The 25,889-nt window shown below is 39.7% G+C and overlaps 1 protein-coding gene across 30 annotated transcripts in view; it reads left to right on the forward strand.

Moving 5' to 3' along the window:
- ERC1 (ELKS/RAB6-interacting/CAST family member 1) overlaps positions 1-25,889 on the forward strand; it is a 271,872-nt gene that overhangs the window by 92,068 nt on the left and 153,915 nt on the right. For 16 of the 30 annotated variants that reach the window (XM_060413527.1, XM_004006967.5, XM_027968040.2 and 13 more), the window contains 4 exons: positions 8,658-8,795; positions 10,516-10,656; positions 11,571-11,711; positions 13,486-13,679. In XM_060413527.1, the coding sequence (XP_060269510.1) occupies positions 8,658-8,795; positions 10,516-10,656; positions 11,571-11,711; positions 13,486-13,679 (614 nt within the window). Of the gene's footprint in view, positions 1-8,657; positions 8,796-10,515; positions 10,657-11,570; positions 11,712-13,485; positions 13,680-21,302; positions 21,315-25,889 lie in introns of all 30 variants that reach the window. The other 14 variants (XM_060413515.1, XM_060413514.1, XM_012175590.4 and 11 more) reach the window with 1 other exon arrangement.

The raw sequence follows: 25,889 nt of genomic DNA on the forward strand, positions 1-25,889 counted from the left end.
TCCTTGTTCGTTGGGTTCTCAAGGCAGGAATACTGAAGTGGTTTGCCATTCCCTTCTCCAGTATATTCTCCAGGAATACACAGAAGAACTATACAAAAAAAAGATCTTCATGACCCAGATATTCACAATGGTGTGATCACCTAAAGCCAGACATCCTGGAATTCGAAGTCAAGTGGGCCTTAGGAAACATCACTACGAACAAAGCTAGTGGAGGTGATGGCATTCCAGTTGAACTATTTCAGATCCTGAAAGATGATGCTGTTAAAGCACTGCATTCAATATGCCAGCAAATTTGGAAAACTCAGCAGTGGCTGCAGGACTGGAAAAGGTCAGTTTTCATTCCAATCCCAAAGAAAGGCTATGCCAAAGAATGTTCAAACTACCACACAATTGCACTCATCTCACACACTAGCAAAGTAACGCTCAAAATTCTCCAAGCCAGGCTTCAACAATACGTTAACCAAGAACTTCCAGATGTTCAAGCTGGATTTAGAAAAGGCTGAGGAACCAGAGATCAAATTGCCAATATCTGTTGGATCATTGAAAAAGCAAGAGAGTTCCAGAAAAAGCATCTGCTTTATTGACTATGCCAAAGCCTTTGACTGTGTGGATCACAACAAACTGTGGAAAATTCTCTAAGCGATGGGAATACCAGTCCACCTTACCTCCGAGAAATCTGTATGCAGGTCAGGAAGCAACAGTTAGAATTGGCCATGGAACAATGGACTGGTTCCAAATTGGGAAAGGAATGTGTCAAGGCTGTATATTGTCACCCTGCTTATTTAACTTACATGCAGAGTACATCATGTGAAATGCCAGGCTGGATAAAGCACAAAATGGAATCAAGATTGCTGAGAGAAATATCAATAACGTCAGGTAGGCAGATGACACCACCCTTATGGCAGAAAGCAAAGAACTAAAGAGCCTCTTGATGAAAGTGAAAGAGAGTGAAAAAGTTGGCTTAAAACTCAACATTCAGAAAACTAAGATCATGGCATCCGATCCTATCACTTCATGGCAAATAGATGGGGAAACAATGGAAACAGTGAGAGACTTTAAATTCTTGGGCTCCAGAATGAATCACTGCAGATGGTGACTGCAGCCATGAAATTAAAAGATGCTTGCTCCTTGGAAGAATAGCTGTGACCAACCTAGAAAGCATATTAAAAAGCAGAGACATTACTTTGCCAACAAAGGTCCATCTAGTCAAAGCTGTGGTTTTTCCAGTAGTCATATATGGATGTGAGAGTTGGACTATAAAGAAAGCTGAGTGCCAAAGAATTGATGCTTTTGAACTGTGGTGTTGGAGAAGACTCTTGAGAGTCCTTTGGACTGCAAGGCGATCCAACCAGTCCATCCTAAAGGAAATCAGTCCTGAATATTCATTGGAAGGACTGATGGTGAAGCTGAAACTCCAATACTTTGACCACCTGATGCAAAGAACTGTCTCATTTGAAAAGACCCTGATGCTGGGAAAGATTGAAGGCAGGAGGAGAAGGGGACAACAGAGGATGAGATGGTTGGATGGCATCACTGACTCAATGGACATGAGTTTGAGCAAGCTCCAGAAGGTGGTGATGGACAGGGAAGCCTGGCGTGCTGCAGTCCATGGAGTCACAAAGAGTCGGACACGACTGAGTGACTGAACTAAACTGGGCCATCCCTTCCCGCCCACCATCTCTTGCTTTCTAAGCAATGAACGTATTTATATGCATGGTGATAGCCTTGTGCTCCAAGAATGAAATGAGACAATAGCAGATGGCCAGGCGTGCTGTACAACAGGATTAGCGTCAGCCCCTCCTTTGCAGGGCTCTCCCCGATGGTTTAAAGTAGTTTTGTGTTACAGTAGATCTCTTATTTTTATGATAAACCACTGACCTGGAAAATGTAACTGAGCATTTGAATCTGAGCTGCATTCAGAATGTGTGTTGAAATTGTACCGCCCCTTGCTTGATGGATTATAAATGGTAATGGAGCTTGGAGTTTAATTTGCTGACGCAGGTGTTATCATCTCTCCTGTCTCTGCTCTGTAGTGTCTGTTTCTTTTGCCTGGCCTGCATCTCCAGTGTCCTAAGTTTAAGTATTTAGAGTTCAGATCTAACAGTAGCGGAAAGCTACTGATGGATAGAATTAGAAGGTTTCCCCTTTCTTGGTTCTGGATTGGTTCTTTAAGTCTCCTGTTAGTTTGTTTTCGGTAGGAAGTCAGGAAGAACAGGTTCTTTATATACTTTGTTTTCTGTGGAGTTTTTAAGACTATGTTAGTTTCTTCAGTTTTTCCATATCATAAAATGAAAAGACATGTTTTATCATTGAAAACAACATTTACTAATTTATTCTGGGAAAATTAATATTTTAAGAATTGTGCTGCCTTGTCACAAGGGCTTCCCTAGTGGCTCAGTGGTGAAGAGTCCACCTGCGAGTGCAGGAGATGCGGGCCTGATCGCTGGGTGGGAAAGATCCCCTGGAGAAGGAAATGGCAGCCCACTGCAGTATTCTTGCCTGGGAAATTTCATGGACACAGGAGCCTGCAGGGGCTACAGTCCATGGGGTCACAAAAGAGTCGGACACGACTCAGTGACTAAACAGCAAGAATGATTTTTAATAAGAATTACTTGCAGTGTTTTCTAAGTATTGTTTTAAAGTCACAAGCTATTAGCTAAGTTAGAAGAAGATAAGGTCAGGCCCTAATTGCATTTAAGTTGAAAGCTTAATACTTAGGCATTAGGATTTTCCCTTTTCTTTCTTCTACTTATTTTTATAAAAAATTAAAAATTTTTTCTCAGTGGAAAATATATATAGCTAAATTCTTGCAGCATTTTATTGAAAAAACAATACGTAGGCAATGAAGTCTGATTGACGGTGGTATTTCTGCTGGGGAGTGTGCTCCATGTGGATTTACTTTGCTTATGTAACTTTTTCCCCCCCTCACCTTTTCAAGTAGACCTTTAAGGAAGGTAGATGGTTGAACTTGCAGAGTCTGATTTAACTTTGCTTTTGTCAGCATCATCTGTGTGTGTGCTCAGTCATGTCTGACTGTTCTGTTGATTGATTTTTGTATGTTGAGTCAGTATTGCATTCCTGGGATAAGAGTGGATATGTTTTTAAAGAGCTTTGTATTTTTCACCTGGGGAAATATGGAGCCCTGTTGTACCAACATTATCGTGGAGGCACTAAGGGCGGACCTGAGAGAATGTGGCCTTTGGATAAATTCTGTATTTTCGATGGCTAAGGCATAATGTAAATAAGAACTATTCAAAGGCTTATGCTGTAATGCTTTGTACAACATAGAAGTAATTTTGACCCTTATTAAAACATCATTTCTTTGGACTTTTGAGCAGCTTAGTAAATAATTTGAGGATTTACGGAATGTGTCCATTTTCGGTTGATCGTGTGCCATATTAATATCCTCAGATTCTTGCAGGCTCTAGTTTGGAGTGTCCTGAATTCTGTTTCGACTGAATACACATTTTAAGCTTGAAAAATGGTAATTAACAAGTCAGTATGAAAGGGTCAGGTCCCTTTTGGGACAAAGGTTATTCTTGGTAGTCTCTCAGGAGACCTTGTAGGAGGAACTAGTGTATAAAGACATAGATAGGTATCTGGAAAGGGATAAAGGATTTGGAAGAAAAAAAAAAAAACCGCTTGATCAAAGTTTCAAAGCACAGTTAATATTCTGCTTAAAACTGCTTCTCATTTGACATGAATTAACTTGCATTGACTTCTCACCTGTGGGAATCCCTATTTGGATAGATGCCTAGGTGCCTGTCAACTCTAGTTGAGAAGCTGAAATAATTAACCGCCTGAAGAAGTTAACGTGAAATCAGACTTTGACGAAGTCACTTTCTGTACCCTTCCTTCTCTCTGCCACACCGATGTATACCCTCACCAGAAAATAGCTTCTAGCATCAGACATGTATTTTATTCTTTATCTGTTTCATCTTCCTGTGATTGCTGGACCTCCTTACTTTTATCTCTAACACTTTTTCTTTTCCTGCAGGGGTTTTTCAGCTTAGAAAAATCATGCAAGTTGACCAAGGAAAATTCACTAAATTTGGTGAGGTTCTTGGGTTTTGGTTGCTTATAGTGAGGACCTGCTATTCTGTCGTTCTGTCCTCCCAGCATCCCAGCCAGACCAGACTCTGACACAGCAGCTAAGCAGGCAGTTTTAAGTGAAGTGACTCTTCATTGTAGACAGTATTGTGGGTATTTGAATAGAATGCCACCGATTAATGATTTTTAACTTTCTTCTACTCTTTGCCCATGGCTCATTTGTGTGGACTGGAATGTGAGACATACCTTAAGGTCATCATTGAACTACTGCTTCAAAATACCCAGAATTTGTGAAACAAACAAGTCAGGATACAAGGGTTCCTGTGTTCATGTGCTCAGTTGCTCAGTTGTGTCTGACTCTTTGCAACTCCATGAACTGTAGCCCACCAGGCTCCTCTGTCCATGGAATTCTCCAGGCAGGAATATTGGAGTAGGTTAACCATTTCCTACTGCAGGGGATCTTCCCAACCCAGGGACTGAAACTGCATCTCCTGCATTGGCAGGGGGATTCTTTACCACTGAGCTGCCACGGAAACCTCGTAAATACAGGTACAGAAGGATAATTAGAATAAACGCAGGATATGCTGATAATTAATGTCTGAGAAAAGCACCAAGTAGATACATGATTAAAAAAAGAAAGGAAGAGCCTAAGATTCCTGAACCTACTTCACACAATAAATTTGACACTGATGACTGCTTAGAATCAGTGTGGAGGCATCATTGAAAAATTTCAAATGATGCTCAGAGTAGGTAGGTGGCTGCGAGAAGTATTGGGGGATTTCTTGTCCTTAGTACTACAACCTATAGAAAGTCTCCTCTACCTTCGCTCAGTGATTAGGGCCTGGCAGAGTAATCAGTTCCACTTGAGTAGGAATAAATCACCCATGTTGAAACATGATAGTTTCTGACAACTGGAAATGCTGATAAAAACCAAAACAAAAGATGTTAAGAAATCTGTGCCAATATGGAGCTGCCTGCAGATCGATGGATTTATGTGCGGCCTGCATTTGACATCAGTCGTCGTCTTCCTCCATCAATTTTCTTCTCTCCTTGTAAAATAAAAATTGTATAAGGAAAAGAAAGGCTCTATATAGTGTAATAGTTACATTATTTCTCTTTTCTTTCCAGCCCAGTTACCAGGGATATACTCTAATTAGAGGGATCATTTTAAGGAAAATGTCTTTTTTCTCTAAATAATCATTTAAAAAATATTTCCTTCTTGAATTCTTCATTGTTAGTTCTTTCCTATGATATTAGGCTTTTTGTATTACCTAATTGGACCTCTCCATTAATCATCAGGTCCACCGCTTCCCTGGTGCTAAGACAGTAAAGAATCTGCCTGCAGTGTTTGAGACCTGGGTTTGATCCCTGGGTTGAGAAGATCCCCCAAAAAAGGGAATGGCTACCCACTCCAGTATTTTTGCCTACAGTGTTCCCTGGACTGAGGAGCCTGGCAGGCTACAATCCATGGGGTCACAAAGAGTCAGACAGGACTTAGCAACTAAACAACAACAAACAAAGCGAGGATATATAAGAGGAGTTCTTAGGATTAACTATTGTCCATCCCGCTGCTGGATAACTAAAAATGTTTTGTGTACACCCTCCTCCCGCACGGGGAGGGAGTTTGTTTAATGCCTATGCAGCTAGTTTGCACCTATCTGCATCTATTTCAAGTCTGTTTCAAGTCTTCCTTGCCCAAAAGAAGGCAGTTTTAGTGACCACTGCCCTTTTTTCATTTTGTCGGTTCCTCTCACTATGGAATGTTTATTTCTGCTCTTTATAAGTAAATAGGAGTCCAAGAATAGCCATCCTTTTCCTTCCCTCCAACTCAACAATCTGTTTAGACAGCTGAGTGATTGAATAAGAAAGCAGCTTAGGGGGAACTTGTTAAAGGGGATTTTACCTAGTTTAGTAGCTTCTATACCCGAGTATATTAGGAAAGGTTTTTTGTTTTTTTTTTCCCACCAGCAGAGAATAAATGGATTCCTTTAATAGTTGGACTATGTGTAAATTATACAAGTGAAGATGTTAACAGTTAACGTTTTAATATCTTAGATGTTGATAATGGAGGAGAACGAAGGGTACTATCCTTTTTACGCATGAAAGGGGTGTTTGTATGTTAGGCAGGCTCATAAAAGAGACCTCTTGTTTTCTTATATGTAAAACTTGGTTGGTTTTGGGAAATTTCATTTTGTAAGAAAAGCTGTCGTACTGCTCTTTCTTGGTAAGAAGGTCTAATCGACACCATGATTGTATCTTTTTATTTGATTGTTTTATATGTTAGCTTTCTTGGTGAGAAAATCTAATCAACAACCTGATTGTATCTTTTTATTTGAGTAGGGTTTATATGTTAGCAACTAGAATTAGGTGCACAGCTGGTTAAACATGTAAACACTAGGGCACTGCATTCTGTGTGTTTATGGTGTGCTAGAGTTTTAAGTGGCAAAACTCTTTAGTGGTTGTGAGTTTACCTAAATATTGATCCATATGAGATTCCAGTAGGAGGCTCTGATTAAACTAAAGGGAACTAATGCTTCTTCATACGTGATATTCTTTTCTCAGACAGTAGGCTTTAGACTTTATTGGCATTGAAAAGGCTGGAACCAGTTTCAATGGTTGACCTGTAGGATTATTTCCTTGTTAAAGAGTAAAAATCCAAGCTTCACAGTATTCATGGTCTCCTATTGATAAGTTCACTGAATTCACCGAATCTTTTTTGTTTAGCCTATTTCTTCTGCTGTGAAATTCTCATTGACTCTAGAGAGGGACCTTTGCTTTTCTTCCCCCTTTGGAATGAAGCAGACCCTTAAAGAGCTTATAATATAGTATTAAGTTGATTAATGTAGGAAATTATTTTAAGGTTGGATCTAGGGTTCTTTTGTAGTTCCTTTCTTGGCTAAAGTTTATGTGTATGCCTAAATACAGTTTATAAAAGCCCAAGATTATATATTATTTACTGATTAATGAGCCAGATTTATCATGGACCTGATGTGTGCCAGATACGAAGGTACAATACTGGGGTGGAGAAGTCGGATTCAGTCTATTTGTGGAGATGTGCATGAAATGAATGATTATGGTTGGAGATTAGCATTACAATGTAAAGAAGTAGGATTCAGTCTACTTGTGGAGATGTGTATAAAATGAATGATTATGGTTGGAGATTAGCGTTACAATGTATAGATAGATGGACTAATGGAGATAAATGTGATAAAAGTATAGATAGACAAAAGAATGCAGTGTATATGTGTGTAAATGTAATATGTTCATGTATGGAGGAGTGTAGACTGTGGTCATCTTGTTCATGGGGGTAAGACATGTTGCTTTTTGAAAGCTCTGTGTGATAAAGCAGCTAGTTCAAGAACACATGATGATTGTATTCTCCTGCTTCATTTTTCTCTATAGGACTTACCCGCTATCCTGAATACTACGTTCATTTTATTTATTCATCAACTGTCTACCATGTAGGTAGGATGTAAGCTCTTTGAGGACGGGGTTGTCTGTTTTAATTAATTCTCAACACCTGGAAAAGTGCCTGTCCTGTAGCAGGAGTGCAAATATATGCTGAACAAAAGAATGACGTTTATGAGTTCTAGGAGTCGCCTTATTAGTTTTTTTCCTTTAGCTTATTGAGAACATCTAAGTTCCTCCAAATCTTTTCTTACTGTTTTTTCACTGTACCTACGCTTGTCTCCTTACTGATAACATGCTGTTTCCACACTTGCACAAGCCCATCCCGTCTTCTCCATCTCTCTCAGCTCATTTAGTTTCCAAGCTCTGTTACCTGCATTGATACGGTCTCCTAATTGTTGTCATGTCTCTACATAAGTCCCCTTAGATATCTTCTCCACAGCCATCAGGATTAATCAGTCTGAAACAGAGAACTTGACTAGACCATTTCTTTGCTTAAAAGTCCCTCATAGTTCCCGCCTGTCTACCCGTGCCCATGTCCTGGGCTCAGCTTCAGAGCGTCCTCTTCCCGTCTTCTGATGAAGGTGGGTCTGTTCACTTCTCTCTGTGTCACCCATCCTGGCGTGTAGTAGAGAATTCAGCACTACTTGTTTTGATTAAATGAACACAGGTAAGTGTATATGAAAGATGGAGTAACTACAGTAATAAATTTCATTGACAGTCCTTGCTGTTTGGATAAAAGGTGATATGAAAATCTAACTCGAACACTATCACTCAAGAACAGTTGCTCCTTTACATGCTGGTTTGTTTTTCTTACTGTCCCGCTGGCCCATTCCCTGTCCTCCTCCAGCACTTTTTAGAGGGGTCCCTCTGGGCATCCACACCATTGCGGGGGGGTAATCCAGTTACTGCTCATGGCTCTTCTCTTCAGGTTTTCTCCTTCTCCCCATCCCTGTATGTGCAGTCTTTCCTCCCTAGTTACTTCTTGAGAGAGTCATGACTCTACATGTGTGCCCATTAACTCCCCCGCCCCCCTGCCAATCTGTGTGATTTCTGTTTCTCAGCTATAAATTCTCAGCTTAAAGGTTTGCATGAAATTCTAAAACCCTTAGGATTAAATTATTTCTACAGAACACACACTCACAAACAACCCTGACCTATCTGTTTCCAACTTAAAATGGTTTTTATTCACAACTCAGATTGAAAACCTCCAAGAGCAGCTTAGAGATAAGGAAAAGCAGATGAGCAGCTTGAAGGAGCGAGTCAAGTCCTTGCAGGCGGACACCACCAACACCGACACCGCCTTGACCACTCTGGAGGAGGCCCTTGCCGAGAAGGTGGGTGACCGGCCCAGATTCCTCACACACACACACACACACTTTGTCTGTCTCCTCGTGAATCCAGAAGTCACTCGGGTGATGAGACTTGGGTGGAGAAGACAGAGGAAGTCGCTTTGGCAGAAGGGAGAAGAGCTGCCCGTACTGCTGAGAGTAGAGGGAAAGAAGATTCATTTTATTGGTGGTAGTTTAAGCATCTGTTGTTGGGCAGGGTGGAGTCCATGCTGGAGGGCAGGGGCTAAAGTTTCTAGAGAATCAGCCATGTGCTGCCTGTTGACTGTCTGCTGAAGACAAACTTTTTTTATTTGAATAATATTTTAATTAATTATAGGATTGGAGTATAATTGCTTTACAGTGTTTTATTAGTTTCTGCTGTGCAACAAAGTGAGCTAAATGTATACGTATACGCCCCCCGACTTGAGCCTCCTCGCACGCTGCCGTCCCCACTCCCCACCCGCCCCGCTGGCTCAGCACAGAGCCAAGCTGAGCCCTGTGCTGTGTGGCAGCTCCCCGCTGGCTGTCTGCGGTACGCGGGTAGTGTGTGTGTCAGTGCTGCTCTCTCAGAAACGCCCCTTGTGATTGTATGATCAGCTGGCGTTGGTCAGGCGGGCATGTCAGACCCTGACCATTGAGAGGCATCGTTAGTCCTCTCACTGTGCCGTGCTGGGACCTCTTGTCTTCACAGGCTTTAGTTTTTAATACAGTGTACTTGCTGTTTTTCAAGTTGTGGCCTTGCCATTTCATTGGTGGCTCAGAGGTTAAAGCGTCTGCCTCCAATGCAGGAAACCCGGGTTTGATCCCTGGGTCGGGAAGACACCCTGGAGAAGGAAATGGCAGCCCACTCCAGTATTCTTGCCTGGAGAATCCCATGGACAGAGGAGCTTGGTAGGCTACAGTCCATGGGGTCACAAAGAGTTGGACACGACTGAGTAACTTCACTTTCGTGAGCAAACCTAGTTTTTTCAGGTATGATTGAGTAAATAAAGAAGTAGTCCAGTGTGACAAGTGTTAATGTCTTGGAAAAGGTTTAAAGACTCTTGGTGGGGCATTTTAATTGGAATTTTTTTTTAAATTTAAGGAATACAGTTACTGTTCCTTAAGCCTCTTGGATGCAGAATGCTTCAAGCTGCCTGCCCAGGGATCATGGCTTGATCCCCAAATCTATTCAGAAATAATACCCAGAAATATACTTAAATTGCTTCAGCTTTCAAACTTCCTGAGTATCTGTTGACAGAAGTTTTAATGGTTTCTTTTTTCTTTATCTTTCTTGATGCTTAAGCTCAACAAATCATAATCTCTCCAACCTCTTCCTCTTTGGTGTGGGAATTGTTTCCATTGCTTTGTAGCAACATGTGAATTATATATAAGAGAAGAAATATTTGGTACTTATGGTCCTTAGGGCATATATACATGTTAAGTTTTTTGTTACTTGGGAATTGAATAAACAAGATTATTCGAAAGAATACTTTAGTGGTATCTAATACTAATTAAGAATACTGGGAAAGAAACCTAAGGGAATCAAAAGAACAAAGCCAGATGTGTGTTACAGCAAGATAGGCAGAAAGGATGGATTCTTTAAAAAGTAAATTATTAATGACCTATCACTGTCTTCTTTAAGTGGAGGATGGAAGTGTGAAACTGCATGAGCTCACAACTGAATTGTAGTCATGAAGTAGAAGTAGAAAGGAATTTTCTATGCACTGATGTCCTCTCTTAACAGGAGCGGACGATTGAACGCTTAAAGGAGCAGCGCGACCGAGATGAGCGGGAAAAGCAGGAGGAAATTGACAACTACAAGAAAGACCTTAAAGACCTGAAGGAGAAAGTCAGCGTGCTGCAGGGCGACCTCTCAGAGAAGGAGGTCGGCATCCCCCCAGGGGAGTGCGTGATCTGCTTAGTCAGCACACTGTGTGCATGCTGCTGGTGTGGACATAACGCATGCTGGAAAGGGTCTCGTGGGAGGTTTACAGAATCTGCTTAGAGCCATCGCTGTTTCAGGAAGCTTAGATGGAATGATTCATTTCCTAAGCCTTACCTCCTACCTCTTCCAGCTATCAGGAGTTGGTTTCTTACTTGTTAATGACACTTTGTAGATTCCAAAATAAGAGTACTTCTCCAGGTACATTTGGAGAAATGTCGTGCCATTGGTAAGAAAGGTGACAGATGGAGGGAATATGCACTAGGAGGAGTCTGTTTACAGCCACTCTTAGGCATCACCTCAACACCAGCAGGGAAACCTTACACGACTCTTGACCAGATAGGTGCCTTCATATATTTCCATCTCACTTCCGGAGAACCTCGTGTATGCCGCCTGAACAGCAGAAGTGCCTAATGCCTCATGATCAGATGGTCATGAGCTTTAGGGACATTCTCAGAGTTTTCTTTTTAATACCTTTAGGGAGAATAGAAATGTATAGAAATTGAAGTTTCTAATAGAATATTCCTTCTAAAAGAGAAACATGAGCGTGGCCACTAAGGTCGACTGCTTATATCCACAGAGCTTGACCTTCTTCCATTTATTTTGTGAGGATGGATATGTATTGCTAGAACTCCTTAAGTCACGATTCAGTCGGCCTTTCTTGGGGATTCATTTTGTTCGGTTAGGACTTGAAAGCCAGAGGTAATGCTGCTGTTTTATATTTTGTGTTCTTGGAAATATGTCAGTCTATGGTAATGGAGAGAAACTAGAAACCACCAGGAAAATAAATTTAAGAAGTTCAGTCTCCATTTGGTTACTAAATAGTGTTTATTCTAGATATGCGTTGCTTCTTTTAGGCTTCACTCTTGGATCTGAAAGAACATGCCTCGTCCCTGGCTTCCTCAGGACTGAAAAAGGACTCACGGCTTAAGACTCTAGAAATTGCTTTGGAGCAGAAGAAGGAGGAGTGTCTGAAGATGGAATCACAGTTGAAAAAGGTTAAAGAATATTTATCCATTTTCTTGCTCTGCTTTCAGATAAGAACAAGCAGAAAACTTTATAATATTTGGATGGAATAACTTACTAATGGAGTAATAATACTATTTATACCTTGATTAATTCTTTCAGCATTAATATCTTTACTCCTTATGAGTCCTCAAACTCTTAGAAAATTAGTAATTCAGAGTAAGATTCAAATATGCAGCTCCTTTATAGAGAAAGAAATGTAAAAGACCACAGTGTAAAAATATCTCAGTTGATATTTTTCTCCCATTAGCTTTAGGCTTCCTGGAAAGAGATAATTTTACAGTGATAATCACCCATATGGTGAATATTAGAATATGGTAGGGATACTTACTATTCGTTTCACTGATTTATTCCTCTGTAATATTTATACGGCCATTTGTAGTTTTCAAAGCACTTGCATATTTATTATCTCTGAGTTATCAACTCTGATTAACTGGGTCCACTTCATATGATTACTGATGAAAGGGGGGTCAAGCCTGGTGTTGACACTTTGGGTGGTGTTCTATTTCCATAATCCACCTGCAATGTGGGAGACCTGGGTTCAATCCCTGGGTTGGGAAGATCCCCTGGAGGAGAAAATGGCAACCCACTACAGTATTCTTGCCTGGAGAATCCCATGGACAGAGGAGTCTGGCAGGCTGCAGTCCATGGGGTTGCAAAGAGTTGGACACAACTGAGCGACTTTCACTCACTCATTCTTTCCATATATTGGGTGTATTCAGCATGAAACTCATAGTGAGTCATTTTTTATGATATGCCAAAAATAAAGTCATATTTTTAAGCTAAGGAAAAGAAGAAAAGCCATTATTTTGAAGTTACTTTTGAATAAGAAGAAAAATCCTGTTTGGGTTTTTTTTTTGAGATTAATTCAAACTGGATAATTGACTTCCCTCCTCCCCCATCACTAAACAAGTGGAGATAATTTTCTGTTGAATACCAGAATAGTGATGGTAAAACTGTTAGATGTATTCAGGATTATAAAACTGAACAGTAACTATCAAGAGCACTAATTGTTCACTAATAATCCAAACTCACCTGTGTATGACAGTCCCACATTTTCTGTTTGTTCACTTTTAATCTCCTTGTTATCATGGTAGTTCTGCAGCTGGTTATTTCTGATGATCTTTTACACTTTGTGTTTAGGTTCATAAGAAACATTTGGATAGAGGAGTTGGCGATTTCCCCCTTCTTTGATTTATTAGTTGTTTTCCTACCATTGCTGTTTTTCTTTTCATGTTTTCCCTTGTTTGATTTACTTTGTAGCTAATTTGTAGGTTTACAGGAACTTGAATTGGTGTATTTTCTTTTTGCTGAAAACCATAACTGGTGTAAGGTTGGTGTTTATATTTATTCAAAAGGCTGTGCTCATTGTTGAAATTCTTCAGCACTCAGCCTTTTTTATGGTCCAGTTCTCACATCCGTACATGACTACTGGGAAAACCGTAGCTTTGACTGTATGGACCTTTGTCAGCAAAGCAGTGTCTCTGGTTTTTAATACGCTGCTTAGGTTTCAGAGGTGTACTATTTTAAGTAACTAATTTGTTCAGATTCTAATAGAATTATTTCTGTGTGTATTATGAATGTTTTGTCTGTGTAACATTTAAGCAGAGAAAAACCTTATAAAGACTAGCTATTAGGGATTTGATAATGTCCTGTTTACGCTGGAGTATAGATGGCTTCTGGGGACTTGGTTTGTCCATTGCCACTGTATGTGTGTCTCATAGAATTTGGATATTTTCTTTGTAGGCACATGAGGCAACATTGGAAGCCAGAGCCAGTCCCGAGATGAGTGATCGAATACAGCAGTTGGAGAGAGAGATTGCCAGGTACAAAGATGAATCCAGCAAGGCCCAGGCAGAAGTTGACCGCCTCTTGGAAATCTTAAAGGAGGTGGAAAATGAGAAGAATGACAAAGATAAGAAGATTGCTGAGCTGGAAAGGTAAGGAGAGGGAGGCTCAACGGGGACTCACTGTGTTAGGAAGGGTGAGTATGGTTTTAAAACTATGTAGTTTGGGGTCATGTTTTTCCAATATATCTGCCTCTCCAAATTTACATTCTTGAGTGCCTGGTGGTCTTCATTGCCTCCATTTAATTCTAAGTCAATGTGAGTCTCTAAAAGGCCACACAGAATAGGAGTAGATGGGAAGGCTGTGGACTTCAGTATCATTGATTGGACAGAGGAAGTATCCTTTTATTTTATCTGTTTCAGGAGCAAATGAGCCTCAAGTTCAAGCAGCTAGCAGTTTTTAGTTCATTCAGGCCTTTTTCTGAGCCAGTGGTCTTTTGGGCCGTGAATTTTTAGACTCTGTGTGGTGGAGAAGCAAGCTATTAAAGCAGGTCAAGCTTAGAAGGAGAGACATTTTGAGGACAGTTCGTGAGACATGGATGTGTTTGCTGAGCTCTACCTTTGACTGCTTGAAAGTGACCTCTGTTTGAACAGAGCCAGCCAGACCACACTCTAGGAGTTTTCTTTGCCCTTTTTTTTTCTCTTGTTAGGGTGTTTTGTACCAAAGATAAAGCATATGCCTCTTGGCCTCTTCCTTTATACCATGTATTTAACATAAATTCACAAGTGCATAGAAATAATTCTTCCAATAGAGCTATGCTAATCACTGTATTCTGAACAGAGAGACTAGCAGGACAGCATGAACTCACTAATCCTGAGGCTCCCTTGAGCCTGTTTTAATATTTTTGTGCTCTTGAATGTCAAGAGGTAATACACTATTTTCATAAATAGTTTATTCAGTTTAAAATTTTAGGGTTATGGGTAGACTTGATATTTTCCCCTGGAAGTCGTTTTTTCCTTTTGTTCTGTACCTGTAGGATTTTGATTTTCAAGAAACTAAAGTCCAGCTCTCATGGTTCTTCACTAAAGTTGAAAGTATGAATAGCATGAGCTGATCAATTACTCGTTTGTTTCGTCTTATTTTGATAGTAAGTCCGGAGAAAATGGGTGGATAACGTTCTTTAAGTCAGAATTAATAAATTACCAGAGTCTCAAGATTAGATTTTATACATTTCTTTGTGTCTTCTTCCATGTTTGCACTTCATCTTTACCCCCCAAACGGAATTGCACGCCCCTTGCATACTTGGACTAGTACGTGCCTCTCTTTGCCTTTGTATCAGACTGAAATCGACAGCACTACTTCATCTTCATAGATTTTAAAATCCAGTACTTTTTATGGATAATGACTTTCCACTAAATCCACTAAATGTATTTCAGTATTTCAGAAAAGAAATTCCTTGATAAACTTTTTTTTAATTTGATTTTTTAAAATTAGAATTATACATTGAAATTATCACTGGCTATTCAAGATAGCTTCCTTGAAAAATGTTTCAGTTCATTTTTGGACCCAGTACTGATTTGGGAGTGAATGTGATTTAAGTGAGAGTGAGAAATAGGATTAAATCTTTATCTTATATGCCGAGCACACCAAATAGCTTTTATTAGTCACTGCATTTTTCACGTTTGGGGAAAGAGTTGTAATGATCCGCTCTTTCCGCAGAATGTAATGTACTATAGAGTTTTGTCCTCGGGTCATGCAGTGTCATAATCTTGTTTTAAGATTTGACACATAATTTTTTAGCTACCAAGAAAAGATACAGTCCTAAAAAACTCGGTTGCCCCTGGCTCTGTAATTTGTTTACTGAGCAGCACAGTTCAAGACAGGAATGAAAGACGATTGAAACCATTTTCTGCCTTTTGTTCCCAGATTTCATGCATGTGTTTGGCTCCCGCGGTCTTACTAACAGTTCTGCTTCTCCTGTTGCCGTTTCCACCGTTTCCTGTGTGTGGGTGTCCGTCTCCCTGTCATCTGTCGTTTGAGTCTCTTCACCATTCTCTTGACCTGTCTTACCCTGGTCCCGCTCCGTTGGGGTTGGGCTCTGTGTCCGTCTGTGTCTGCGTCCCTCAGGATGCCAGTCTCCCGCCCCTTGTGCCTTCCACGCCAGGCTTCCGTCCCTGCACCGTCGGGGGGCTTGGCTTGGGACCTCTGGGAAAGTGAGTGTCGAGTAGGGTGACAGTTCTGGACTAGAGGAGCTGCTGCTGCCGCTCTGCTACCTCTGGGGGCTTGCCGGGGCATCGGCTTGGTCAGAAATCAAGACCAGCTGGTTTTATGTCCAGCTGAACAGTGCCTCTTAGGTCCACCCCTTGTGGATTAAGTATGTGTTCTCTCTGGTAAGGCTCAGATGTTGCTGGTTGTAATTGTCTCATTCTCGGTTCGAAGCCCATCGTTTGTGTGGTGGTTCTTTTGCTGGAGTGCCCGTTAAGGAGTAGCCTCTTCGCTGGTGCGGCTGTGATGCCAAATGCCAGTTTGTTCGGGAAGCAGATGCATTTTTACAGGCATTCATTCAGCACCCTGCTAAGTGCAAAAATGAACACAGGCTGTTACAATCATTGGCCTAAAGAAAATTCTTATTATTCTTTTAAAGTTTCCTAGTACTTATATAGGATTCTCTAACATTGAAAGGTTTAGGTTAAGTCATAAAGAATTCCCAGACATGTTCTTTGTGGTCTTGAGGGAAAAAATAGCCCCTTTCACTGCTCTTACAAAACAACAGGCGCTCCTGTCAGGTGATTTAGTGTTGTACAGTGTCTTGAGCGACTGAGGATTAAGTAAGCCTGCCCATACATCTGCAGATAGAAAATATTTTTCCCAATTAAATCTAAGAAGTACTGTTTCTAAATTTATATTCTGTCCTATGCTATGTATCAGTTGGAGTTCAACCAAAGAGGCAGAACCAGTAGAAGAGATACATACATACATTTATTTATATAGGGGACATCGGGGCTTCCCTGGTGGCTGAGTTGGTAAAGAATCCGCCTTCAGTGCGAGAGACCCAGATTCGGTCCCTGGGTGGGGAAGATCCCCTGGAGAAGGAAATGGCAACCCACTCCGGAATTCTTGCCTGGAGAATCTCATGGACAGAGGAACCTGGTGGGCTACAGTCCATGGGGTCACAAAGAGTCAGACATGACTGCGCGACTAAACCACCGTACATATATATATCTGATTGATTACAAGGAATTGTCTAGTGTGATTGTCAGCAGCTGGCTAAGCAAGTCTAAGACCTGTACAGGAAAGCTGTCAGGAGGAGGAGCCCACCCACAGAATAGACTCCATAGGCCTGGGCCATACTGTGGTCTACGGGCAGAATTTCTTCTCTTTCCTTGGGAAGCCTGCTTTTAGGGCCTTCCAGAGGATTCAGATATGCCCACTTCGATTATCTGAGGTAATCTGTTTTACTTAAATGGATTATAGGCTTTAATTTGTAAAATACTTTTATAGCAACATCTAGATTAGCGTTGCATTAAATTAATGGGGCGCTGTAGCCTAGCCAGGTTGACACTTCCAGAAAGTCATCACCTGGTGGTTCTGGGTAGCCTGCCTAGATCAGTTTAGGTAAGAAAATAATAAAAACAAACCTGGAGATTGACAGTGTTATATAGGGTACAGCATTACTATAGAAAAGGCTTCTTGTTGAAGTTTGGACTCAAGTCTAGTCTTTTAATTTTTGTGGCCAGTATTAAATGATAATGGCTTGAGGGGATGTTTAGATGGAAGGTTAGTAGGTTATTTTGGATCCTAGACTGCTCATTTTAGGTCCTAGAACTGTAGTGTACATAGAGATGTAAAATGGAGAGGAAAAGGCAAGATAGTGTCCTGCTGCCGTGACTGTTCTGACAAAGACAAGAGAACCAAGGATTGGTTGTGTGTTATTTACACACACACTTACTCACTCACTCTTTTGGGCCAGGCTTGTAAATAGTTTTACAGTTAGGAGGAAACATAGTTTTTCTATTTGTGATGGTTAATTTTATTTCCTTTGCTAACTGTCTTTTCCAGACTTCATCTAGAACTATTATTCATTCTAGGCTTTTGCATCATGATTAAAATTAGGTTTTGTGGACTAGCAAGAGTACCTGTGTTTATAATGTTTCTAAGGGAACTGTTAATACATTCTGATTTATAAACAACTGGCTTTATTAAAAAAAAATTGATATATGATCCGTTCATAAGATTTGGAGCTACTTGATTTAAAATTTTTTTATTGTTTTAGTCTTTATTGAATTTGTTACACTATTGCTTCTGTTTTGGTTTTTTGGCCGTGAGGCATGTAGCAACCCTGCACCCCCAGCATTGGAAGGTGAAATCTTAACCACCGGACCACCAGAAAAGCCCCTTGATTTTTTTCTTTAAAGCAAGAGTGTAGTTTGCTCAGAGTTCAGGCTCAAGGTAGCCCCTCAAATTAACAGTCTAAATGGCTGAAGCAGTAATTTTAAACCTCGTTTTGGTGAGAAGAGTCTGTACTTCTGTAGATTAAGATCAACATGATGAACTGAGCTTGAACCAGAAGATGGTGTTTTCCCATCATGCCACCATTAAACCTTGTGGCTTGAGGATGTGGCCTTTTGTGGTTTTTTTATTTGCTTTTAAAACCTACCAGTATCTGAATTTCATGTGAAGAAAATGGACTAAAATTTTCTTTCCCCTTATTCATTTGTGGGAATCTGACCCTTTGTAACTGTTATCTTTTTTCGGAGGGGAAGCTTTACTGACCTCCCTTAGGTAATCATTTCTTTCCCTGTGCTTTTCTGATAGTGTCTCTCTCAGTCTCTCCCAGGACTGTACATTGTTCAGGGCCCATTGAAGATGTATGTTAAAACATAGAGATGTGGCTCCTTTCTCATTTCACTCTCTAATCATCCCACATTTTATTTTCCTACTCCCTGCAGGTTCAGACCTTTCATTAAATAGATGCTAGTCTTACTCCCTGTTTGTTATATTGAAAATATTCTTATGTTCATTTCTTGTATATGTTTGTAATATGTTTACAATTGTACATACACTTTTTTTCTGTAAAAATATAAGTAAACCCATATGCATTAGATAGTCTTATTTAATAGAATTCAGTAGGGTTACTTTTCTTTCTTCACGTTAAACAAACATGTAGATAAACTCTTCTGTCACAATAAAATACCAGTTCTAAGTTTTATTTTTATATTTTAATATCTCTGAAACTGGGATACGTGACTAAATAATGGTATGATTTAATTGGTATGTATTTTTTATTTCTTAATCATACTGGTGCATCTTCTCTCTTTGGTGAATTGAAGGTGTCTGCAATGAGAGTGAATAAACTTGTTTCAGTGAGTGTGGGAATGAAAGAAAGTATTTCCAAATCAACATTATTTTCTCATGTATTCCATTTTAAATGTGTGTAGCCAAAGGAATGTGTTTACTGTTAGAATTAGGTATTTGACTTTTGTAACTGCATCCTGAAAATTTTTTTGTTTAGGCTGACCTAAAATGTTTTGACATTTTCCATGGGAAAGTGGGTTTCATGTTTGTGATTTATTTTGGTATCACAGTGTATTCAGGCCTCTGTGGCACAGTATAACCTGGAAATATAAACCTACATTTTTAGTCTTCATATTTGTAAATATGTTTTTTGTAAAGAAATCCTGAATTGATCATGCAGCTTAATGTCTTCAGAAATCTCCCATAAGGAACTTAAGCTCTATGTAGATTTGGCATAAATTAGTATACAATTAATGAGGGAAAAGATTCCTGAAAGAATTTCCTTAAAGTCTGTAATTATGTATCTTTGATCCATGAAGGACAGTATTGGGTCTTGATGTAGTTGGAAAAGAAGGAAAATGAACACGGTGGTTGTGTGTTCTTTCTTGAGGGAGAATGAATGTTGTTTTTAAAAAATGAAAGAGGAAAAGCAAGATGCTTTGAGTGTCATAACTGGAGATTACTGTTCTTTATCTGATCCTGCTTGCTCCAGCCTGCTTTCTTCTTCCTCCTCCTCGATGAATTTCACTGATTTTCATTTAAAAAAAGAATAAATTACACAGCTTCACATAGTCAATTCTACTATGCCATCTTTCCACAGTTTCTTGTGGGCACAGCACCTTATAATTTATTACAGTCGCGATAGAAATTTTGGTGATACACTTTAAAATGTAAACATTAGAATTATATATAGTTACTCTATATGCAGATTTTTTTCCTCCTAAATTTATTTCCCAAGAGCTAAAAGTTGATGCCAACATAAACTATGACTCCTGAACTATAAAATAGGTAAAAAGATCCTTAAAGTTGCTCACTCTTGTCAAGAATAAGCTTAATTTTTTTTCAGGGATTTTCCCATGTTTCATATAAAGCCTTGCATCTGTATGAGATCTCAGTGAGTGTCATTGTTGATTTAAAATTATTCCAACTTAATCTGTCATAACCAACAAAAATAAAAGATCGTTGGGAACAGTCATTTAGATAAATGATTGACCTCACTTTGACTTTGAACATGGTCTGCATTCTGCTAGAGATTCATGGATTTTTGTAGATTCCTTTCAAGAACCTGTAAGCGTCAGAGAACAGATAAAAGTATGTCCAGGAGGTGTGTCTGCAGACTTGCATTCCTCTCCGGGATCCACCGTGTACTCACCGTGTGGTTGCGAGGAATTTTGTTGTCATTTTTTGTTTTTCTGTTTTTCTCTCATATAATGGTAATCATAAATTTTATCCTTGCCTTTCCATTATTTTAACAATGAGTTTTTTTAAAACTCATGTTAGTATTGAAATGTTAGAAAACATTAAAGCACAAGTTGAAATGGTGCTGGCATTCAAGAAATAAACCTCTCGTTTTAGATTCTTAAAGTAAAATTTCAGTCCTGACGACAAGCTGGATGGCCCTGGCTCTTAAGAGTCTTAAGTGTTTGGAGGAGAAGCCACTTTCAGTGAAATTGATTAATTATTAAAAAGAGAAAGCTGCCTGTTGTTATGACTATGAAAGCAATAATGAACCTCAGGGGTTTGTGCTCGGTAAGGAATATGAAGCGTGACTACTTTGCATCTCTGTTGAGCGGTATCAGAAACGAACTGGTATTCGTAGAGCCACATCTTCATTATTGCTGTTAGATTGCACCATTGGGGGACAGATTTGATAGATTTGAAGTGAGACATAATGGGTGTAATTAGCAAAACATTATTTTCACATTTGAGAAAATTATGTCAAATTTTCCAAATGAATGAGAGTTCTGAATTCTACAGAATCATTTCTGTGTTTTTCTGCTTTTCTCCTGGATAAGTTGGGTCTAAGAAATGGGCCGGGGTGGGTAAAGGAGTTGTCAGTTCTAAGACGGGTGTGTATAAACCCCAGCTGACTAACGTCGTTAGATCACAGGTGGCTATTAATACTCAAACAGGAAGGGGAACGACAGCTGGCCTTGCCTTCTTTTCCTTTGTGTTTGAGAAATTATTTTTTCTTTTTCCTGCCCCAGGAAATGGTAAATTTTAGACCGAATTCATCCCTTTAGAAACTTATGTTAAGTTTACAGTGGTGTAATCTAATATGAAAATACACTTGTTGAAAGTCTGAAGTTACTCACTTTTGGTGTCTGTGCCGAATCTGTGTGTCTCCCTTCCTTTCTCTAATCCTGTGCCGTATGTTTCCTCTGTGTCTGTGAATTATGCGAATTCTGAATACTGCCCTCATTAACACTTTCTAACTTTTCTCTTTCACATTTCCTTCCTGGATTTGCCGTTTCCTTCAGTCTCACCTCAAGGTCAGTATGCTTGTCTTAAAGATATGTAACAAAACATTGTATATTGACATTGTCTTGAATCCTTGTAAGCAACTGAAAGAATAAAAGTTACCCCAGGAACGAGATGTCTAGAAATTCAAGTATGAGTGTAGAAAACGTCATGAGTGTTAGATTGATTGGAAGAGTGGCATTACAGTTCTACCATTCGAGGTCGACCAGGTTTTGACTGAAAGAAATGAAGGGGAAAAGCAGTCACTAGGGGAGCCAGGAGGTAAAGATACTGCTTTAACTTTGTTACAGTTTCATCAGAGACACTGTGGCTCTTAACACTAGCAGGTAAAGTGCAGCATGGATGCGGGAGAGAGAGGGGCCACAGTCTAGATGTGTGGAAGAGCCTTGGAGTGATTTCACTGCACAGACCTACGCATACCCTTTCAGCCTGGGGGTTGTTTTGTGGCTGCTGAGTGCTGGCAACAGAAGCAGCCACCAGTGCTGCTGTTCATGTGTCAGGGGCTGTGGTGGAAGCTTCACAGGTTTTATTTCCGTTGATTTTCCCAGCAGTCATGTAGCAGTGTTTGCGATTTCCACTTTGCAGGTGAGTAACACAATTACTGAGCCCATTAAGTAACTCAACCATCTTTATTACTAAGTGAATTAGTAAGAGAAGCTGGCAGAAAACAATTGTAAGTCTTCATTTTAAAAGTTGTTTATTCTGCCTGTGAGCCATGGCAATGTAAAATCATGGTATGAGAATTTCTGATCAGGTTCAGGAAATGATGATGTTAACACCACATGCATTTTACCTTGGTGTTCAGTCACTCAGTCGTGCCCAACTCTCTGCGACTCCATGGACTGCAGCACACCAGGCTTCCCTGTCCTTCACTATCTCCCAGAGTTCGCTGAAACTCATGGCCATTGAGTCGCTTGTGTCATCCAACCATCTCATCCTCTGTCACCCCCTCCTCCTGCCCTCAGTCTTTCCCAGCATCATGGTCTTTGCAGTGAGTCAGCTCTTCGCATCAGGTGACCAAAGTATTGGAGCTTCAACGTGAGCATCAGTCCTTCCAATGAATATTCAGGGTTGATTTCCTTGACGATTGACTGGTTTGATCTCTTTGCAGTCTGGGGACTCTCAAGAGTCTTCTCCAGTACCACAGTTCAAAAGCATCAATTCCTTGGCATTCAGCCTTTTACCTTTCTCCAAGCAGCGGATTTCTAATATGTTTGCTGTTTATGAAAGCACTTGTCTCTGATTCTCACAAATAGCATATGGATTACACAGGGCAGATCATTATTCTGATGAGGATCTGAGACTAGGGAACATGATTTCTACATCTAGGGTCAGCTGCCTAGTTGGTAGTAGTTGGTAGTAGTTAGTAGTTGGTAGTAGTCCTTACATTTGAAGCCACATATTCTCATTTCAGCCTCAGGGCTTCTCATATGATACACACTCTAGCCTAGGAATTAATCTGAGCTCTGGGGTCCCATACTGCTCAGAGGTTCTTAGGTACTTTTCTCACTGTGATTTTCCCATCTGTAAAGTTGGGGTAGTTCTCTCCGATCTGAAGGGCTGTTGTGAATTTTGAATGAGTTAGTACAAATAGCCCTTGGAGCAGCATCTGGCACAGGCTAAGCAGTCAGTAAATGGAGCTGTTGTGATCATTCCTTGTTGCTTTTTTCTCAGAGTCCTGTTTGGTCCGGGATCCCACCACATGGTGCCCTTGATTCCTCTCAGGATTGATAGCAAGTACAAAGTAGAGCCCTCTGCAGAGCTGTATGTGTGCGGAAGATGAGGAAGGAAGCCTTGTTTCTTCTGTAATGATATTTTCAGACTCTTATTTTTCAGGTCCTGAAATTTCTGTTACAGGTAGAAAGATGAAGTTGAGACTTTTTTGGAGAAAAAGGTTCTCTCTCTCCCTTTTCTGTTCCCTGATATTTATTCTCAAGACTTAATGATATATTTTTAAAAGTCCTCTTACCTTTGACTCTTTTAAAAAATAAACAGTTTGTTTAGGGTACGATGAGTTTGTTAATAAAATAAAATCTTTGTTTTGTAATTGCTTATAGGAATCTGATTCATGAAGGGGTTCTTCAGTCAGACTTACACCATCCTCTGCTTTTTCTCTGCACAGCAACAGTCTCAGGTCTGTCTTTGCGCGTCCTCCCCTTGCTTTTGTCAGGGGTACTGACATCCCAGCTCTGTTCTGAAGCTAAACTGCCTGTTCACTCCTTCCCTCCGACCAGTTTTCAAAACCTTGTTCCGTAAATTGAATCCTCCTCTTCCTCCTCCTCATTTCCTTTGTTTCTCTTCTTTCCTTCCCACAGACTACCAAACAAAGCATAATCTAGTCTTCCCTCCCCTTAAGGAGACGTGTGAGCAAGCGTTCCATCCTCTTTCCCTTGGTTTCAGTTCACCACAGTATCTTACTTTTCCCTTTTGCATTTTCTTTCCCATTTGCATAGTTTCTGAAAGAATCATTTATGCTCGATGCCTCCACAGTCACCCTTCCCGTTCATTTTCCAGAGCAATATAATTTGGGATCTTCTCTCATTGCCAGGCTGAAATTTCCGCAGTGATGCACCCTTTGCCAGATTGAGCAGCCTTGTTTGTCTTGGATCTGTCTAAAACCTGTCAGGTTAGGTTGGGTTAGTGACCATCTCCCTTCTTTTTGAAACCGTGCTTCTATAATTTATGTGACATTATTTTCTCCCAGCTCTCTTAGCACCTCCTTGACAGTTTTTAGCGTATTTTGCATTTTGTCTTTTACACATTTCTTAATGTTCTGTAAAAAAAATTCCTTTTTTCACCTAAGTTATCTGTCACTTGACTTGTTAACCAGCAAAGACTTGTTAACCACCTTTGACTCTTTTTAAAAATAAGCAGCTTTGTTAATATGATGTTTGTTAAAAAAATGAAAAATTTTGAAACATTTTTACAGAACTCTCCATGAATAAACTGTTTTCATTACAGAAGAAATCCTAAGTGTTTGCAATAAAAGTAGCAAGCACAAATGCCGCATTTTAAAAGTGATTTTCCAATTTTCTACTTTAAACATTTTCTCTACATTGTGGTAAATCAGTTAGGGTACTACATAAGTAATTCCAAGTCTGAACACAAGTCAGCTTTAGTAGAAAAATATCACGAAGGTTTTTGCTTTGTGTGTGAGGACTTTCTAAATTAAGCTTCAAGTACGCTCACATTTTTACTGGGAAGATTTATTGCTTTGTCCCACATTTTGTCCTTTGCATGTATTGATCTAAATTTTACTAAACAAACCGTTATGAAAGGCTCCAGAAGAATATTTCCATGGAAGTCACTGGTGTAGACATAATTCTCTGAGTTACAAGTTATGTTAATTATAATATTGTTAGCTGTTCATTTTTATTTAGGGTAAAAGCCATTAAACTATACTTATTCCTAAATAAGTTTTTTCCAAGTTATAAAAAATGCAACGAGTTTTGTTCTTCCAGTGGCAAGGATCATTTTGGCTGTATAGTATATTAAAAACCCTCTTTTCACTTCAGAGTGGAATTTAATGCAGTATTTTTTTCTTCTACACAGAGGCATTTTAATTATGGTTTTGTTAAGTCCAATTGAATAGGTCATCAAGAGAGTCTAGTTTATTGATGGATTGGATGTTTAGAGAAGTCTATTATATGACTTTGGGCAAGATGCTTAACCCTTCACTGTTTGTTTTAGCCTGTTTTGTGTTAATAGTGACAGTTACCTGTAGTGTTGGTGTTTTTGTGTCTCCGCTAAACTTTTCCAGTTTGAATGGGTTTGTTTGTTTCTGCTCTTCCTCTCTCGTCCTACCCTGCCCTCCTCTGTCCACCTTTCCATTCAGTACAGAGCAGAAAGATTTTATTTAGAGTGACGACGACCAAAGGTTCACACTTGGAATCCTTAGATGCACATCTGTTTAGTTCCTGTTCAGTGACGTTAACCCCAGAGAATGAATACAAAGAACAGATTCCATGTATTGACGAAAAGATAGGATTCAGTCCACAATTCATCTTTACTTTTTTATTGTATAACAGCAGCTTCAGCTAAAGGCAAGACATTGAAAAGTGAAGCCTGTAAATGTCATCTCTGTCACTCTTTGATCTAAACAGATTGGGCTCAATATTATTATTACTCATGCTTTATTTAGCCGTGACCTCTGCAGACCTCTCTTCAAAACAAACGTTTGCAGTCTGGGAGATGCTTCCTACTGTGTTAAGCCCAGAGTCCCTATTTTATTATGTAATAAAAGTTAAATTAAAAAAGTTAAAAAGTCTTACTGTTTTGAATGATTCATTGGTAGAAATAAGTGTGTGAACACAGACCTGTGCTGGTCCACCAGAGTCTTCCGCTGAAGAGTTGAGTTTCACACCATCACACATTGAGAAGTGGTAAACATTGTTTTTCTAGATCGCAGTTGTAGATACCTACCTGGTGTTCTGTAGGTGAGATAAAGCTGGTGAATCCAGTATAGAAGGGAGGAAAGACTAATTTTCATTTAGTCACAATTTGAGTTCCTGTAGGGGTGCCGGATTTAGCAAATAAAACTTTGAGATGTCCAGTTAAAATTGAATTTCAGAGATAGAATGAATAAA

Source organism: Ovis aries, chromosome 3 (genome assembly GCF_016772045.2).
Source record: "Ovis aries strain OAR_USU_Benz2616 breed Rambouillet chromosome 3, ARS-UI_Ramb_v3.0, whole genome shotgun sequence".
NCBI classification, from domain to species: domain Eukaryota; kingdom Metazoa; phylum Chordata; class Mammalia; order Artiodactyla; family Bovidae; genus Ovis; species Ovis aries.